The sequence below is a fragment of the Budorcas taxicolor genome, chromosome 11 (genome assembly GCF_023091745.1).
Source record: "Budorcas taxicolor isolate Tak-1 chromosome 11, Takin1.1, whole genome shotgun sequence".
NCBI lineage: Eukaryota > Metazoa > Chordata > Mammalia > Artiodactyla > Bovidae > Budorcas > Budorcas taxicolor.
This window is the reverse complement of record NC_068920.1, coordinates 19,846,508-19,864,896: the sequence shown is the minus strand read 5'-3', so window position 1 is coordinate 19,864,896 and position 18,389 is coordinate 19,846,508. Positions and strand designations below refer to the sequence as shown.

Below are 18,389 nucleotides of genomic sequence, written 5' to 3'. Positions count from 1 at the left end.
CTGGTAAAGAATCTGCCTGCAGTGCAGGAGACCCAGGTTCAATTCCTGGGTTGGGAAGATCCCCTGGTGAAGGGAAAGGATACCCACTCCAGTATTCTGGTCTGGAGAATTCCATGGACTGTATAGTCCATGGAGTCGCAGAGTCGGAGAGGGCTGAGCCTCTTCCACTTTCACTATGGCAGAGGAGGACTCAGATAAGCTATGAAATCCGCTGGGGACTTCCCTTCCTAACCTGGTCCTCCCAGTGCCTGGCTCAGAGGAGGGCTGATCATCACTGGTGCCATCCTCCTTGTAGGCTTCATTTGATCCTCCAGAGACTGGGTAAAGATACAGCTGAGGAGTGGGAGGGCCATTTCTGGGAGGGAAACTGAGAAATGCATTGTTTGCCCTCCAAAAAGAAAAAGGGGCGGGGGAGGAGAAGGTATTGAGAGAGATATCTTAGAAGACTTACTAAACCCATAAAAAAGGTTTGACTTGCTCCATGGCTTAATGATCTTCCTGATGTCCTACCCAACACGGCCAGCGTTTTACCTGCTCTAATAGTGGGGCTGGCGGCAGGATTTTGGGGGATTCACATCAATCTCCGGGAGGGTGTTCTTTTCCGGTGTTGATGTTCTGACGCCCTGTTCCCCCACCCCCCCACCCCTTTCTCCCTCTTGGTCCCGACCCTCTGCCTTTTCCCAGATTCCAGAGCAGCTGCTGGAGGATCGCACCCACGGGGAGATGATTCCTCATGAAGAGCCTGGATCCCCTACAGAAATCAAATGTGACTTTCCGTTTATCAGACTAAAACCAGAGCCAGTCCGACAGTGAAACGGTCACCGTGGAGGGGGGACGGCGAAAAATGAAATCCAACCAAGAGCGCAGCAACGAATGCCTGCCTCCCAAGAAGCGCGAGATCCCCGCCACCAGCCGGCCGTCCTCGGAGGACAAGGCAGTGCCCAGCGACAACCACCGCGCGGAGAATGCGGCATGGCTCCCCGGCGCCCGGGGCCACGTGGGCGGGCGGCTAGGACCGGCGGGGCCCCCGGCGGAGCTCGGTTTACAGCAGGGAATAGGTTTACACAAAGCGCTGTCCACGGGGCTGGACTACTCCCCGCCCAGCGCGCCCCGGTCCGTCCCGGCGGTGGCATCCACCACGACGATGCCCGCGGCATACCCGCCGCCCCCGCCATCCGGGGCCCCCGTGTCCCCGGTGCAGTACGCCCACCTGCCGCACACGTTACAGTTCATCGGGTCTTCCCAGTACAGCGGGCCCTACACCGGTTTCATCCCTTCCCAGCTGATCTCGCCCACGGCCAGCCCGGTCACCAGCGCGGTGGCCTCGGCGGTGGGCGCCGCCACGCCTGCCCAGCGCTCCCAGCTGGAGGCCTATAGCAGCCTGCTGGCTGACATGGGCGGGCTGAGCCGAGCCTCCGGACACAAGGCTGAGCCACCGCCACCGCCGCCACCGCCGCAGCACCTAGGCCGGACTGCGGGGCTCCTCCCCCCGGGGTCCCCTCCGCCCCCCCAGCAGAGCCAGTACGTGCGCATCTCCAGCTCGCCGCAGAACACCGCACGCCCGGCCTCGCCGCCGACCCTCCCCGTCCACCTGCACACGCACCCGACCATGATCCCACACACGCTCACCCTGGGGCCCTCCCCGCAGGTGGTCGTGCAGTACACCGACTCCGGCAGCCACTTTGTCACCCGCGAGGCCACCAAGAAGGCCGAGAGCAGCCGGCTGCAGCAGGCCATGCAGGCCAAGGAGATGCTGAACGGGGAGGTGGAGAAGGGCCGCCGGTACGGGGCGCCCCCTGCGGCCGACCTGGGCCTGGTGAAGGCAGCCGGCAAGGCGGTGCCCCACCCCTACGAGTCCAGGCACGTGGTGGTCCACCCCGGCCCCGCCGACTACAGCGTCCGCGACGCGTCGGGGGTACGGGCCTCCGTGATGGTCCTGCCCAACAGCAGCACCCCCGCCGCCGACCTCGAGGGGCAGCAGGTCACCCACCGGGAGAACTCGCCGTCCGCCCTCAACGACAAGAGCGGCCTGCACTTGGGGAAGCCCGGGCACCGCTCCTACGCACTGTCCCCGCAGCAGGCGCTGGGCCCCGAAGGCGTGAAGGCCGTCGCCACGCTGTCCCCGCATACGGTCATCCAGACCACACATAGCGCCTCGGAGGCCCTCCCGGTCGGGCTGCCGGCCACGGCCTTCTACGCGGGCACGCAGCCGCCGGTCATCGGCTACCTGAGCAGCCAGCAGCAAGCGATCACCTACGCCGGCGGCCTGCCCCCGCACCTGGTCATCCCGGGCACCCAGCCCCTGCTCATCCCCGTGGGCAGCGCCGACCTGGAGGGGTCGGGCGCCGCCTCGGCCATCGTCACGTCGTCGCCCCAGTTTGCTGCAGTGCCTCACACGTTCGTCACCACCGCCCTGGCCAAGAGCGAGAACTTCGGCCCTGAAGCCCTGGTCACCCAGGCCGCCTACCCGGCCATGGTGCAGGCCCAGATCCACTTGCCCGTGGCGCAGTCCGTGGCCTCCCCCGCCGCTGCCGCGCCCCCCACGCTGCCGCCCTACTTCATGAAAGGCTCCATCATCCAGTTGGCCAACGGGGAGCTGAAGAAAGTGGAGGACCTGAAGACAGAGGACTTCATCCAGAGCGCGGAGATCAGCACCGACCTGAAGATCGACTCCAGTACGGTGGAGAGGATCGCGGACAGCCACAGCCCCGGCGTCGCCGTGATCCAGTTTGCCGTCGGGGATCACCGAGCGCAGGTAATGTTGTGGCCGCATCACGGGGGTAGGGGGACACCGCACCGTGCCGCCGCCCTTACCTCCTGGCACCGTGACTTTCTTCCAAGCAGCAGACCTGTCTGCGGCTGTGGGAGTGATTGAGGGTTTTCTTTCACTTTCACTTGGTACCTAAAGGTTAGGCTTCTCACGTTCCTCCAACCACCATTCTCTAAGAGAATTAAGCCCTAATGCACCCGGAAGCATCCTCTGTTTGTAATGAATTAATTTCTCTGCTTCTCCAATGGGGGCTGGTCAGGTACCATGCTTGGGGTAGTTAAGAAAATCACCACTCGGGTTGTTTTGCTGATGTTGTCCTGTGGTTCACATGAGTAACCCTGATTAAGAAAAGCCATTTTCCACCCCCACCCCTTTTGGTTTTTTTTTTTTTGGTCAGGAAAAGACAGTGCTGCTTCAGGGGAGAATGTTAGTTGCTCAGAGTTGCCATATCCCATTACAACATCGGTGTTTTGTTATTGTTTTTATTTATTTATTTTGGCTGTGCTGGGTCTTAGTTACAGCACTCAGAATCTGATCTTAGTCGTGGCATGTGAACTCTTAGTTGCAGTGTGGGGGATCTAGCTCCCTGACCAGGGGGTCGAACTCAGGCCGCCTGTATCAGGAGCTTGGAGTCTTAGGCGCTGGACCACCAGGGAAGTCCCAACATCCATGTTTTAACATGTAGGTTTTATTATCATTTAGGTATGGTGAGGCCAACAGAGGAGAATACATCTGGTTATACTCAGATCCCAAGAAGAGGGGATATGCCCGGCCACGTGGGCTGCCATGCGGAAGAAGGCCAAGGGCTGCTACAAGGCACTGGGAGCCAGGAGAATACATGAACAAGAGCCTTTGCTGTCATTTCAGTGGGAAGGAGTGTGTGAGGCAGGGTAGCAAGATAGTGGCCCCAGAGAGTGAAAGTCCCATTCACTGAGGAGGAAGCTGGGTTGTGGGTGTTTGCTTTACACGTGAAGAACATTATCCCCAGCAGGGGAGCTGTTGGCTATGTCTAGGAATTAGCTAACGCAGGGAGTGACAGTCTCTCCAGTGTCAGCAAGACCCCAAGATGTCAAAGCATCAGATACAGAGAATAAAAGGCATGGTTCATCTAATCTGGAAGGTCAAGGCTGTCCCACGTGATCTCCTGGACTTCTGATAAATAGGAACCCCCAAGGGCCAGATGCAGCCAAGCTGAGTCATGTTAAAACTAGAACCAGGATCAGCTCTTAATTTCCATGAGTTCCTTCAGTCCACTCTTTTCCAGCTTCTTAAATCACTTGAATGCCTTGATTCCACCCATGTGTATGGAAACAGCAGTTTCACTGCCCAGCTTGCTTGAAGTCAGGTTTGGCCCCAAGGCGGGGAACTTCCCAGGCTATAGAGCCTCAGTGCCTCTGGGAATGGGATATGACAGCACCTTCTTCAGTTTGAAATGAGTTGAAAAATGGTCATGGCGTAGCTGGTATTTGGGACAGTCAAAGATAAACAAACTAGTTAATGGTTTGAATTGTTCTTAGAATATTTTTTAGAAGATCAAGTGAGGTGGGGGAGTCTGATTTTCCAAAGCGTCTTCCAGGACTTCTTGTGAATGTCCGGATGTGGGATCTGGCACAATATCAGAGGGCCTGCGTTGCCAGGAGCTTTTAGCCCCGAAGACTTTTCTTTTTAATGGTGAGATGTCGCTGTAAACTTTGGTGAGGCCCAAGAAAAATTTCTCAGGGTTCTGATGTAAAAAAAAAAAAACAAAACAAAAATCAGGATATTTGGAAAAGGGCATCATTATGTAGAACTCCCTGCCCACATCTAAGTTTCTGCTCCCTCTCCACGTCCTACGTGGATTAGGAGTGGGTGGATCCTCATTGACAAAAGAATGAGCTGACTTACTAGCAAAGTTGTCTTTTAACAGACCCCAAGTGAAGCCTGGGAAATAAACAAGAAGAAAAAGTAAATGTTTTTGTTTTTTTTTTTTCATGATGCTTTTAATCCTTAAAGCACTACTGTGAACAGAGGTAAGCAGAGGAAGAGGGTTTATTTTGAAATGCAACTATCTCCTGCCCAGCACCTCTTTTCAGCTTTCAGTAAAGAACAGCTCTGAGCTGCAGGCTCATCTCCAGGGCTGCAGGAGCCCCCATAGACCGGAGCCTCACAGACCTCTAGGCAGTGCTGAGGGAGGTAGCATCTCTGCGTGCTCCTTCCCCCCCAATCCTCCGCAGAGCGAATGCTTAAACGATCGAGAAATTGGCTTCCGAGTGTGAAGTCTCATTTCCTTCCCATTGCCAGGCCACCAGTCTCCTTGCTGACGGCCAAGGTGCAAATTAGAAGGTAGCGGGTTTGTCAGGGCCTGTTTGCAGGCCTGTGAGGCCGCCCGCTGGGAAGGACTCAAAAGGGTGGCTGGGGTTCCAAGCTGCAGAAACACAAGTGCAGGGCCCGGCACGCCAGCGATGTGTCACTTTACCCAGAAGCCTATCAGAAACAGGCTGACATCATCCCAGCTAAAATACTCCACCAGCTGTGTTTGCCACAAGTGACGGGGGCAGAGTCAGCCGAGAATCAGAGAAAGCAAGGCGGGGAGAAGGGCGGCCAGGGAGAAGGAAGGTCCAGATTTAATTTACACTCTAAGGGCTGAGGGCTTCCCTTCCTCCTCAGGGGGCTCTCTGAGGGGTTTTCTCCCCAGGCCTGGAGATCCCATCTCGGTCTTCTCAAAAATTAGAAATCTCTTAACACTTGCACCCATTAGGGAGGGTGAGAGATGTGCAGAGCACTTTGACTTAATTAGCCAAATCACAGATTTGATTGGGGAAGTTGTGGGAGGAAGGGGGTGGTTTTCTAAAGGACAGATGGCTTTGTGACCCCAGGCGTAAATCCTGCACGGAGGCAGGACCACAGGGACACTTGACTTCATAACCTACCACAGGCGTCCCCGGTGAATGCGGTGTGGCTGGTGGGAGAAGCCCCGAGCTTGGGGTCTGGACAAGGGCAGGACAAAAATGGTCTCACTTCTCTCTGAGCTAGGGTTTTTCTCATCACTAAAATGGGAAAATGATTCCTTATACAAGATCATATCTTCAGCATCCTCTTTGTTTTTGTATTCCTTTGCTTTCCTGCCATTCAGAACAGTCCTTGTAAAATTTACTAGCATCCACTAAACAAAAAAAAAAGTGGGGGGATATACAGGGAAAGTTACCTGACTTTATGCTAATAATCAGCATATAGATCCAGTGAGAAGGAAAGCCACCCTCTATAGAAACAAGGGAATTTTCACTGAGGGATTATTTTCAGGAGCTGAATTCCTAATTATTATTGTGAAAAGAGACCTCCAGGGTGGTGGATCTGAAGCTCCCTGTGAGGCAGTGTAGGAGAAGAATGCTTTTGCATATCCGTCCCCATCCCTGTGGTTTTGTTGTTCCCAGAGCTGTATTTCTTGGCCCAGGCAAAGTATCCTTGCATCTCAGTTCCGCCCAGGCTGGTTCTCCTCCAGGAGAATTGAAGGATCTCAGGCATTGTCTGTCAGCCTGTGTGCACCACACGAAGCCTCTCGGTAGCCACCCATGGTCTCCTGAATCTATGGTGAGCCCAGAAGGGATCCTGAGATGATGATAAGATCCACATGGGAGCCCGTGTGATTCAACTGGAGGGCAGAGCATCGTCTGCTTGGGTGGGAAGCAGGTTAACTGGTCAGAAAATGCAAGACCTGGAGCTGAAAAGACCCGAGGCCGAATCTGTCCTCCACCACCGGAGCTTTGGGACTTGGTGCAAATCACAAACAGACTAGTGCACACATGCTTCATGGTGCAAATGACACATGTGCCTTCCATCCGGCTCGTGTTGTAGTGTGAAGAATGAAAGTGGTTGTAAGAATGAAAGGAAAGTGAAGCCAGGGTGTTAGCCGCTCAGTGGTGTTACTCTTTGCAACCCCATGGACTCTAGCCCGCCAGGCTCCTCTGTCCATGGAATTCTCCAGGCAAGCATACTGGAGTGGGTTGCCATTTCCTTCTCCAGGGGATCTTCTCAACCCAGGGATTGAACCTGGGTCTCCTGCACTACAGGTGGATTCTTTACCAGTTGAGCCACCAGGGAAGAAAGGAAATTTGCTCAAAAGAACCAGTTCAGTCAGTAGTGGATAGTAGGTCCTCAGCAGTGTTAGTTTCCCTTCCTTGGTTCCACTTGGGTGGGACTTTGACCCTAAGAAGAGAAAGGTTAGGCCCTGAAAAGTGAATGAGTAAAAGGCTTCATGTTCTTACAAGAGCTTTTGGAAGGAGGGACAGTTTAGAAAAGTCTGGAAGGAAGGCTGAACTTTCTGGTGAGCCTCATAAGCCATTTATTTCACTCTGCCTGTGTTCTTGTGGCATATTCCCAGGAGAGGTCCAGGAGCATCCCTCGCCATCGTCTTTCTGTGAAGGAAGTACCATGACCTCATGCTGGCCTGCGTGCACGCAACACTGTCTGGTTTTCCTGAGTGTGAGCTGGACTGGAAGGGTCATTTGATGGTTGAGCCCTCCACATCAGTGACCAATGCAGAAACAGGCTCATGCACCTCTCCTTTGCAGAAAGGATCTGGGCACCATGCCCACTGAGGGACCCCCGGCCCGGGACGGCCCCACTGGGGGAGCCCTGGTCTTCCATTTTCGCAGCCTCCTCAGCCCTCTATCTCATGCTCCCCAGGCTTGACTTTTCTGAAGAGTACACAACATTTTGTCAGTACGATTTATCTGTGATGAGGCTGCTGCTTTTCCCTTCATGCTGGGCTCTGTCTCTCATTAGGGCTGTCTGTCGCCTCCCAGAGTCAGGAGCTGCCTGCTTCCTTTTACCTCCTTGGTGGCAGCTTAATATTCCATGTCATTTTCTTCTCCCAACTCGTGTGTGTGTGCGCGTGTGTGTGTGCGTGCACGCACACACCCATACAGCATGTTACAATGATATGCTCACTGTACATCGACTGCTTCTTCCATTCCACTATTTTTTCATATGACCGCTGTGTTTTGTGAGCCATCAGTGTCTGCATTATGCATTTAATAGGTTAGCTGGTGCCTAAAAATAGCCGGAGCCCTCCTGCAGGCAGCACAGACGCCTGTATAGTCCCTAAGCAGCCAAAGCAGACCAACTTGCCAAACATTTTACACATGGGGCTTGGTGGATGTGAACCCTGATGAACCAGAAAATGGGTAGTGGCTGCCCTCGATGCAAAGCTCATTACTGGCCCTGGGGTCCAGTGATTGGTGATAATCCTCCCAGCTCTAATGCCAGAAAGGCTCCAGCAGAGAAGCAATATCAAACACATTTTTCTTTGCCTGTGTTCCCTCCCACTCACCCCAAAAGAAGAAAAATGCTCTGCTTTAGCATGTGTGTGATATAAGTGCCCCCTGCTTGGGGATCTTACATGTGTTATTGAAGCAGATTATCTGGGACCATTGTAGCTTTTTTTTTTTAAGTAGACTTTATTGTTGAAAGTAGTTTTAGCAGAAAGTACAGAGTTCCCAGACACCTAGAGTTTCCCGTTATTAAAATCTTGCATTTTAACGGTACACGTGTGGCTTGTAATTGATGAGCTAATGTTGATGCATTATTATTATCTAAAGTCCATACTTTATATTAGGATTTACTCTGCTCTACATGCTGTAGGTTTTGAGAAATGTGTAATGTCACATATACAGCCTTCCAGTGTCCTGAAAGATCATTTCCCCACCCTAGAGATCCTTCATGCTTCACCTGTGGGTACTCCCCACCCCACCCCTAACCCTGGCAATCACTGATCTGTTTCCATCTCTGTAATTCTCCCTTTTCTAGAACGTCATGCAGTTGGACTCCTATAGTGTGTCGCCTTTCAGACTTCTATCACTCGGGAACATAAATTTACAGTACCTTCATGTTGTTCTATGGCTTTGAAAGCTCATTTCCTTATAGCACTGAATAGTGCACGTTTGTTCTTTAAGGCACGCATTTTCAGACCCTGGTAGGGAGGGAAGGCAAGTGGGACAGACCTGTGTGCCCCAGAGCTGCCCTGGTCACCTGCCAGTTGGGTCTCTGGGAGCCAAGCAACATTGCGAAAAGAACTCAGCTCATCCGTCATGTGGGGCTTGTGTTTGGAGGCGTCTCTGTGCTGGGATGTGGGTTTAATGAAACAGCTTCCACCAAAGACTGAGTCAGGCTTAGCGTGAACGTGATGAAATGTTTTAAATAGAACACTCACAGACGCTCTTACACTCGACTGAAGAGGTGTGACTGTTTTTATTAATGATTTTTCAACATTGAAGTAAATCGGGCCTCTGTCAGCCCCTCCGTCTTTGCTCCAGTGTTTTCATTTTTTCTTTTTTACTTGGAGAATGTGGTCATGCAAACTAGCCTTCAAGGAGAGCAGACAGACTTTTCTCTATGGGTGAAACGGGACCCAGAACTTCACTTGAATGTCACCAAAAGTGAGAGGTCCTCACTGACACCCACTTCTGAGTCATGTCCTCACTCCTGGATGCAGGCAGAATGTGTACATTTGCGATAGGCTCGAGGAAAGAGTGCTTTGTAAAACAGATGCCCTTCACATTTGTGAAAACAGGGATTCTCATGAAGGAAAAGGGAGACAAATTTAAACAGCAGATGTTTTGTTTTGTTTATATCTTGTTTTCGGTGATACATACATATGTGTGTGTGTAGAGAGAGCACCAATCTACTGTTTAAAAATACAGCCAGACAGCATAGATGTGTGTATATGCATGCACGGTTTAGATATGGTGGTCTTTAAGTAGCTAAAGGTATTTTACTGAACTTACACAAGAGCTAAGAATGATCATAAAAGGCGGTCATTCGCCAGACCAGGAGGCGACACTAAATAATTATCAGCCCAAAGTGAGGATAGTACCTCCCTGTCTTGGTGTCTTCATCATGAATAGAAGTTGGAGGCGATCATTTTAGAGGAGCTGGTTTAGCGGGGCTGGAGAGGGGGAGGGCAGGCGGGGCAGGTTCCTCTTTGGAGCCGTGGGGAGCAGTGGGTGTGTCTGCAGCCATGGGAAGAAGGCGGGAAAGGGCACAGGAGGATGGAAGGTGACCACCCCTAAAAAAGAGAGGTGCTGGATACAAGGCATCCAGGGATGAAAGGCAGAGGGGGCCTCAAGCTGACACCAGGACAAAGGCTATTCATGCTCCCATTTCATCCTCCAGTTTGCTTCAAGTGTTTGGAAAAGGATGTATTTATGTGATGAAGAAAGAGAAACGGGCTGTGCCGCGCTGCCAGGAGTTATATAACAGGTTCTGGTCTTGTTATGGTCCTGCCCTCTTAAATATATTTTCATTGGGGTTTAATCAGAGCCCATTTGAACCTCGACAAGGTCATAAAACGAAATCATGGTTATTAGCGCAGCTGAAAGCGCAGAAAGGAACCTCACGCTTGGGGAGAAAGTAACTGAAGTATGACTCAGTGGGATCAGGGTGAGCACCACGTCTGACAGGGGACTGTGGGTGAGGCGGCTGTGGCTCAGCCTGGAACGGCACCTATGAAGAGCTGAGCGAGACCCAGGGAAGCTGCAGCTCCTCTCTGGGCCAGGAGCGTGAGCCTGGTGGAGTCCCGGCTGGTGGTCTCAGGCCCAGGCAGTCTCTGTAGCATCTAAACACTGGCCTCTGTTGGCCAGTGGTACGTTGCGGTGTTTTCACTCGTGGAGGGCAAACACAGAACCAGTCTTTCAGATTTGTCCTGAGCACCCATTACAAGCCAGGAGGTGTCCTGCACCCTGGGGATAAATCAGTGAGCAAACCAGGCGGTATCTCAGCACAGCACCCCCCACCCAGAACATACAGTCTCTCGGGAGTTCATGGGCCGAGGTGAAACGGAGAAATATGGAAGTAAAGAAAATGACACATCCAAAGATAACCCGTGCTGTGGGAAAAAATAAAGCAGACTAAAAAGGATGGGGAAAGAAGGACGGAGAATAGTTCAACAGGGTGTTTGGTGACACTCTCTCTGAGAAGGGGAACAGGAGGTGACAGGACACAGAGCAAAAAGGCTTTCAAGTGGAGGGAATAGCAGACGCACAGACCCAGAGGCACGAGAAAGGACCAACGAGAAGACCAGCGTCACTGCGGTGCAGGAATGAAGGGGGGGGATACAGACCACGCCGGGCTTGTTCACAGGGCTTTTTCTCCCAGTGAGAAGCTGGCTTGGCCAGGACTGTGACCGTGGAGGCAGTGAGAAATAGTCTTATTCTAGCTGTATTTGGAAGAGAGAACCCCTTGGACTTGCTTGTGATTTGGATGCATGCGGTCTGGGAGGAGGAGCCCAGGAAAGTATGATGCCCAGGCTGTTGACTTGAATGCTGGAAGTGCGGGGACGCGGCTCTTGGAGGTGCCTGGAGGAACCCAGGAGGGGCGTATCAGGGGTCTGTTTGGGACATGTTCAGTTAGAGTTGCCAGTATATAGCCAAGCGGACATCGCCAGGTAACATGGTTGCCAGTATCCAAACAGGCCCTGGTGAATTTACTGGCTTTGCATGCCTGTTCTGGCTCCTCAATGAAGGCAGGAACTAGGTCTTAAACAGTAACTCTCACAGTCTCAGTGTTACATTTTGAACTTGATTCAAACTGCAAAACCTGGAGTGTGAAATAATATTTCTCAGCACCAGAGGGAGCCCCACATGGGCCTCAAGTTCAAGAAATTCAGACTCATTTCTGGTTTAAAGCGACGTCATGTCCCAAAATCCCACCATGTCTGTTTCATATCCACAGTAGTACCTGTTGGCCTTGACAGCATGTTTTGAGGCAGATAATGCTCCTCTGTAAGGGAGTTTCAAGCGGGCAGACCCAGCCATATACATTCTCACCGAAAAATCTGTCAGTATGATTTCTTCATTAATTGTTAATGATCAGTTAACCTTTGAGAATGTTTATGTCCTTCTGACAAACCTAGTTACAAAATGAAAATACCTTTGTTATGACTACTTCAGTGTGCTTATTTGAGATATGTGCAAATGAGAGTTTAACTTTCACCTGAGGAAGGGCGAAACCTTACTTTAGTTCACGTATATCCAGACCCCTCAAAAAAAGTGCATTATCTAGATAATTCAGGCTACAGCATTAGGGAGGGAAGAATATTCATGATGGTAAATATTAGCAAGGATAAATAATTAGGAGAAAAGTAACATGGGGCCTGAGCCACGCACTCAACTGCTTACCACGATCAGATGACCTGAATCTTTTGCTCCTAATTTGTATGGACCCAGCTGAAGGGGTGGCATCTTTTCCTGGGATGGCAGAGCTCTCTAGGGAGAAGACACAGCGAGCTTTTAGGAGGAAGGGGCCAAAGGCAAGCCTTTGAAATGACAGAGATTTCCCCAAAGCTCTCTAGGTTAAAATAACCCATTATCATCGCCCTTTTCAGCATACCTCTCAAATATTCTCCTCTCTCCTCATCACTTTTCTTTCATGCATTATTAGGTAGGCTGTTCAAGCTATCAGGCACCTCACAGAATTTCATTCTAAGACCTGCTTTTGGAGTTTTGAGATGATAGAATGATAAAGGGCTTTCTAAATGCCCCCAAATATGGTGTATGTAACGGGGGAGCAGATTACATCTATATCATTCCTTGTGGAGTCATCAGTAACATTACTTGTCACAAAGGCTTTGAAGCCATCTTCTTAATGAGTCTGTCGCACTTGGCAACATGTAAAAGTCTTCAGGTAGATTTGCCTTTGGCCCCTTCAGGTAGATTTGTACACAGTAGAAGTTATTTTCAGAATGTGAACACTGGCTGCTCTGAGGAATGTGTGTGATTCGGCTGACACAGCAAGATCCTCTTGGTTGGGAGTTGTTGGGCTGACTGTCAGCACAGGTCTACCCAGGAGCAGGGCTCACCTAGGAAATGCAGCCAACAGTCCCCACTTGAAGTAGGATTTGTCTCCTCTGCTCTGTGTATGATGTTAATGGCTTCAAGCCATAATGGATTCATGGAGCTAGCTCCTGATTGGTCCTCCCAGTTGGAACTTAGTGGGTATCCCCATCTGATACTGTAACTTGTATACATTTGCATGACGTGACCATAGCTCTGTCATTGAATATCAGCCTCATATATAGGGAGACACTTGATTCGCATAGCAGATGTAAGGCTGATGATATTTCACAGTTTTTTGTCTCATGGAACAAATCCATAACCTTGGGTCATTGGATTCTATTTATTCCAAGTAACATTCACCACTTTTGGGGTAGTGGAAATGTTAAGTTCATCTCTTCTGGTGATACTACAATATCTTTGTTCACAGGGGCAGAGATCAGTAACAGAGGAAAAAAGAAAATGGGTTTGGGGGCCACAGAGACTAGGATTAAATCCCAACTCCATCAGGGTATAGTCATGGCATTAGGTCACCGATTCAATCTCTTTGACACTTAGAGTTCCTTAGTTGTAAAATTGGAACAACAGCATTTTCCTCACTAGTTTATTGTGAGTATCAAACAAAATACTTTTTGTGAAGTATGTACCTAAATGTTTAAGAGATGTAGGAACTCAAAATTTTTTTAATTCTCTTTTCATTATTCAGATAGTCCATAACAATGAAAATTTCCCCAGATAATATGAACAGTTATATGGGCTCATGCCCACACACTGGAGAAGGAAATGGCATCCCACTCCAGTATTCTTGCCTGGAGAATCCCATGGACAGAGGAGCCAGGCAGGCTACAGTCCATGGGATCACAAGAGTCAGTCACGACTGTGATTAAACCACCACCATGCCTACACACATACTGTAGTAATAGGCTTTCATATAAATTCATCCTAGTTGTCTTTTCTAAAAACAGTTAGGTCTTCTATGGAGCAAATAAAATATATCATTCAAGAAGTGCATTTAAAACAAGATTAATCACAGTTATCAAAAAATAGGTTAAATAGAAAAGCCACAATCCATGTAAATTACATGAAAATTTACTACTTTTAAAGTGAGATATTTTAATTATTTATGTGTTTCTGGATGCGTGCCTGTGCATGAAATTCAACAACATTTTCAATATTATTGTGTTTAGTCAATACAGCCATCTTTCCATATCTGTGGGTTCCACACCTGTGGAGTCAACCAATCACAGATTGAAAATATTTATGGAGGAAAAGAATTCTAGAAAGTTCCAAAAAGCAAAACTTGAGTAGTTCCCAGGCAACAATTTACATAGCATTTACATTATAAGTAACGTAGTTGAGTTAATGTATGCAGACAATGTGTGTAGGTTATATGCAAATACTGTGCCCTTTTATATGGACTTGAGTATCCTTTCAGTCATTGCAGTTTATTGAAATTTACAGTAATACATGGCACATGTGTGTGTGCTCCAGTCGTGTCTGACTCTTTGAGATCCTATGGACTGTAGACCGCTAGGCTCCTCTGTCCATGGGATTCTCTAGGCGAGAATACTGGAGTGGGTTGCCACACCCTCCTCCAGGGGATCTTCCTGACACAGGCATTGAACCTGCGTCTCCTGCAGTTCCTGCATCGGCAGGCAGTTTCGTTATCACTAGCGCCACCTGGGAAGCCTGCATGGCATATAAGCAGCCTAGGAAAAACAACAGCTACTGAAAGCATGCTGGGCTTCCCCTGCTTTTGTCTTTCAGACAAAAGAGAGACTGTCTGGAGTGCCTGGGGCTTGACGGTGTAGCTGGGCCAAGCCCGTGAACTGTTTTGTATTCATTGTACCCTCAAACCCCTTGAAGTGGTGCCCAGGTTTCAGGTCCTGGGGAAGCCCTCCCTGTTTTCTCCAGCTCTCATTGGTTCTCCTTCTCCTAAATTCCTAGAATATGCATTCATTTGTCCAACAAATATTTATTTTCAACTACGTGCTGGGTACTCTCTTCGGGGCCAGGGACAGTGATGAACACGTGCCTGCCTGCCTCATGAAGCTAAAATACAGTCTTAACTCTGATGCCTGTTCAGCGCTGCCATCGGTGAGGACAGCATCTGTCCAGTGAGTTAATAAAGCACAGGAACATACTTTGGGCGTGAGTCACATGCAGCGCCCAGCGCCTGAACACTGAGCAGGTGTTTGTCATCCTTGGAGGGGTACATTGACTTGTTTTAACAGAGACCAGCTACAGAGCAGATAAACAGTAAAACTATATTTTGAATACTGAATGGACTTTGACTCGCTTCACTATATGGTAAACACAGGGACAGCAGAAAATTAAGAGGCCTATTTACATGTGTTGGTAGAGGCAGATTGGGGAACTGAGTCTGTCTTTTCTTCCGATCAGCTTATGTGCGAATGTATGTTTGTGTACATGTGTATATGCAATAAAACAAGGATAAAACATCTTCATCTTTTCCTGCTTTCCCTTCTCCCTGTCTCTCCCTGTTCCCACAGGTCAGCGTGGAAGTTTTGGTAGAGTATCCTTTTTTTGTGTTTGGACAGGGCTGGTCATCCTGTTGCCCGGAGAGGACCAGCCAGCTCTTTGATTTGCCATGCTCCAAACTCTCCGTTGGGGACGTCTGTATCTCGCTCACCCTCAAGAACCTGAAGAACGGCTCTGTTAAAAAGGGCCAGCCCGTGGATCCAGCCAGTGTCCTGCTGAAGCACTCAAAGACCGATGGCCTCGCTGGCAGTAGACACAGGTATGCCGAGCAGGAAAACGGGATCAGCCAGGGAAGCGCCCAGATGCTCTCTGAGAACGGCGAACTGAAGTTTCCCGAAAAAATAGGATTGCCGGCCGCGCCCTTGCTCACCAAAATAGAACCCAGCAAGCCCGCGGCCACGAGGAAGAGGAGGTGGTCAGCGCCCGAGACCCGCAAACTGGAGAAGTCGGAAGACGAGCCACCTTTGACTCTTCCCAAGCCTTCTCTCATTTCTCAGGAGGTTAAGATTTGCATCGAAGGCCGCTCTAACGTAGGCAAGTAGAAGCTGTGTGGGGAAGGGAAAGCTGGCCCTCCTTTATCATTTGTATCCAGATTACAGATGTACTGTAGGTTAAATAACTCAGTATTTACATGTTATCCTCTTACTTTAGGGTTCTGTTATAACCTTGTCATTAGAGTTACAGCTGGCATTGGGCAGGCGATCGGTGCATATGCTTTTTCCGGGCGTATCTCTCGGCAGGTGGGGTGCCAGGGTAGGTCCAGCCCAGGCTCCAGGCAGGTGGTGGGCATCCTGGTTGAGATGAAGGTGGCCCCATGGCACCCGCCTTTTCTGGCATCGTGGATGCATCCACGGGGGCACCGACTTCCACTGGCTTCAGAGGGATGATCTCGGGAAGGGAGCTGCGTCAGGGGGGTGTGCGTGTGCCTGTGTGCCAGGGAGGGTGCCTGGGTGACACTTCTGTGAGGGTGTCTTTCTCTCTGCCTCCCTCTCTCTCGCTCTCAGCACCAGATTGGAGGTCTGGGGGAATGTCCTCAGGAGGTTCCCCCGGTGCAGAGTCAGCACTGGGGCCTCCGAGAGAGGTACCAGACAGCAGATGGAAAGCTAACCGTGTAAAAGAACATTTCCCCCCCCCCCCCAACTTATTTTACAATAAAAGCAACTTTTAATCATAGAGATAAATATATATATATATATATTTCCCCCTATGGGGCCTGACTGCACTGATATTTTTTTAAAGAGCAACTGCCACCCATGGGATTTTGTTTCTGCTTTACTAGTGCAGTAGTGATGCCTCCAGGGCGTCATGGTGGGCAGGCGGCCCCTGCTGGCATCGCTCCGCACTGGTTGGGGGGGGGGGGGGGCGCTGGGCAGCAGGGGTGGGGGAAAGTGAACACCCCCTCCGGTCTCTGTGCAGTGTTAGGAAAACCAATCAGGTTAATTGCATTGACTTCGCTCCCAAGAGATAAGACACAAACTGCCCTTCAGAAGAGCTGCAGAAGCTCTTTGCTTTGGGTTTGCAAATCTTTTGTCTTTTAACTCTAGTACTGTTTATAGTTCATGACAATGGACAACTCGGGTGCCACTTTTTTCAGATTCCAGTGTGACGTGAGGAAATAAGATTTTGAAGATAAGCATATATATTACTATCTCTTAAGTACTTAAAATGCCGTTCACACTTTATTACCAAGCATCTTGGTCTCTCATTCAACAAGTACTGTATCTCACTTTAAACTCTTTGGGAAGAAAAACAGAAAAGAAAAAAAAAAAACTAAGTTGCTTTCTTTTTTTTTTTTAACACTGTAACTACATTTCAGCTCTGCAGAGTTTCTCACGGAGCAAGATGCTGAAAGTTTCAAAGTGGTTTCAAGGGATGAATGTGAATTATGAACTTGTATGTGACAATGAATGACCACCAAGTACAGCCTGACAGGAGGCACTCTTCACTTTGATGTCTCAGAAAGGAGTAAAAAGCGTATGCAGAGCTGGCAGAGGAACTGAGAGGGAAGGGATGGGGGAAAAAAAAAAAAAAGAATACTCACTTTTGTCCAGTGTTTTTCTTTTTAAGACGAACTTTTAAAGAACCTTGCGATTTGCACATCTTGAGTTTATAAATTTGTGTGATATTCCTGCAGTTTTTCTCAAATAACATTGTGGGAAAGGCTTGGGGGACTGAACGAGCATAAATAAATGTAGCAAAATTACTTTCTAACCTGCCTAAACTCTAGGCCTTTTATAAGGTTATGTTCCTTTCAAGATTCATTTTTGGTCTTCTTACCGTATCTGTCACATAAAACCAGGTCTTAGCAGGACAACTCTGAGAATTTTCTTCAGATTCATTGAGAGAGTTTTCCATGAAGACATTTATATATGTGAGCAAGTTTTTTTTTTTTTAAAGAAAACAATTATTGTTGTTGTTATTAATGTTATTTTCAAAATGACTTTCTTTTTCCATCTGAAATCAAGATTTAATATTTGGTACAAACCCAGAAAGGGTCTTTCACAGTTGAGACCTTTTATCCCCAGAGATCTGAAAAATTGTTTGTGGGTTTTGAGTGTGCGTTTTAAGTGCTTAAAAGTTTTATAAGGAGAGAGAAATTTTTAAATATTCTTACTTGGAATGGCTGCAGAGAATCTGAACAAATACCTGATTTTTCTTTTACCATTGAAAATAGTACTTTTTCCATTTCACAGATTTAAAAAAAAATTCTTGTCAGCCCACATTCTGGCTTTCCAGTATTCCTTCACATTTAGCTCTCAGCAGAACTGATGATTTTTAGAAACCATTTCTGGGGTGTACCAAAACCATTGGAGTAGGTTTTGAACTGCTAGAACCAGTCCTTGACTTTCCTCGGTGTTCATTACCCTCTCAGCATGCTAGCAGAGAGCTGGGTGAGTCCATTTTTGCAGTCATATTGCTTACTTAGTGCTGTATTTTTTTAAATGTCTCTGTTCAGAGAACTTGCTTAATCTTCCATATATTCTGCTCAGGGCACTTGCAATTATTAGGTTTTGTTTTTCTTTTTTTGTTTTGACGGTAAGAGGAATACGGGGCTGCCATACAGACTTTGTCCTCATCAGTACCACTAAGGACAGCGATTCACGCGGACTCAGAGAAACACCCACCACCTTTTGGCTTCTTTTGAGTATTGAACTAACCGGATCCACACCTCCAACACTAAAACAGGAAAACATGCGTGGTTTGGAGCAATAGGAACATCATCATTGTTTTTCGTGCTTTTGTTTCAGGTATAGGAATTATCGAAGAATCGGTTCTTTCTAAACATTGTCCCGTTTCACCTTCTTGCTTCT

General features: G+C 48.9%; 1 protein-coding gene across 6 annotated transcripts in view; it reads left to right on the top strand.

The window, feature by feature from the left end:
• Window positions 1-17,885, top strand: part of ATXN1 (ataxin 1) — a 415,285-nt gene extending 397,400 nt beyond the window's left edge. For all 6 annotated transcript variants that reach the window (XM_052647880.1, XM_052647876.1, XM_052647877.1 and 3 more), the window contains 3 exons: window positions 685-2,755; window positions 15,090-15,612; window positions 16,895-17,885. In XM_052647880.1, coding sequence (XP_052503840.1) covers window positions 845-2,755; window positions 15,090-15,612; window positions 16,895-16,989 — 2,529 coding nt within the window. In that variant the 5' untranslated portion in view covers window positions 685-844 and the 3' untranslated portion in view covers window positions 16,990-17,885. The remainder of the gene's footprint in view (window positions 1-684; window positions 2,756-15,089; window positions 15,613-16,894) is intronic.
• Window positions 17,886-18,389: the final 504 nt, after the last annotated feature.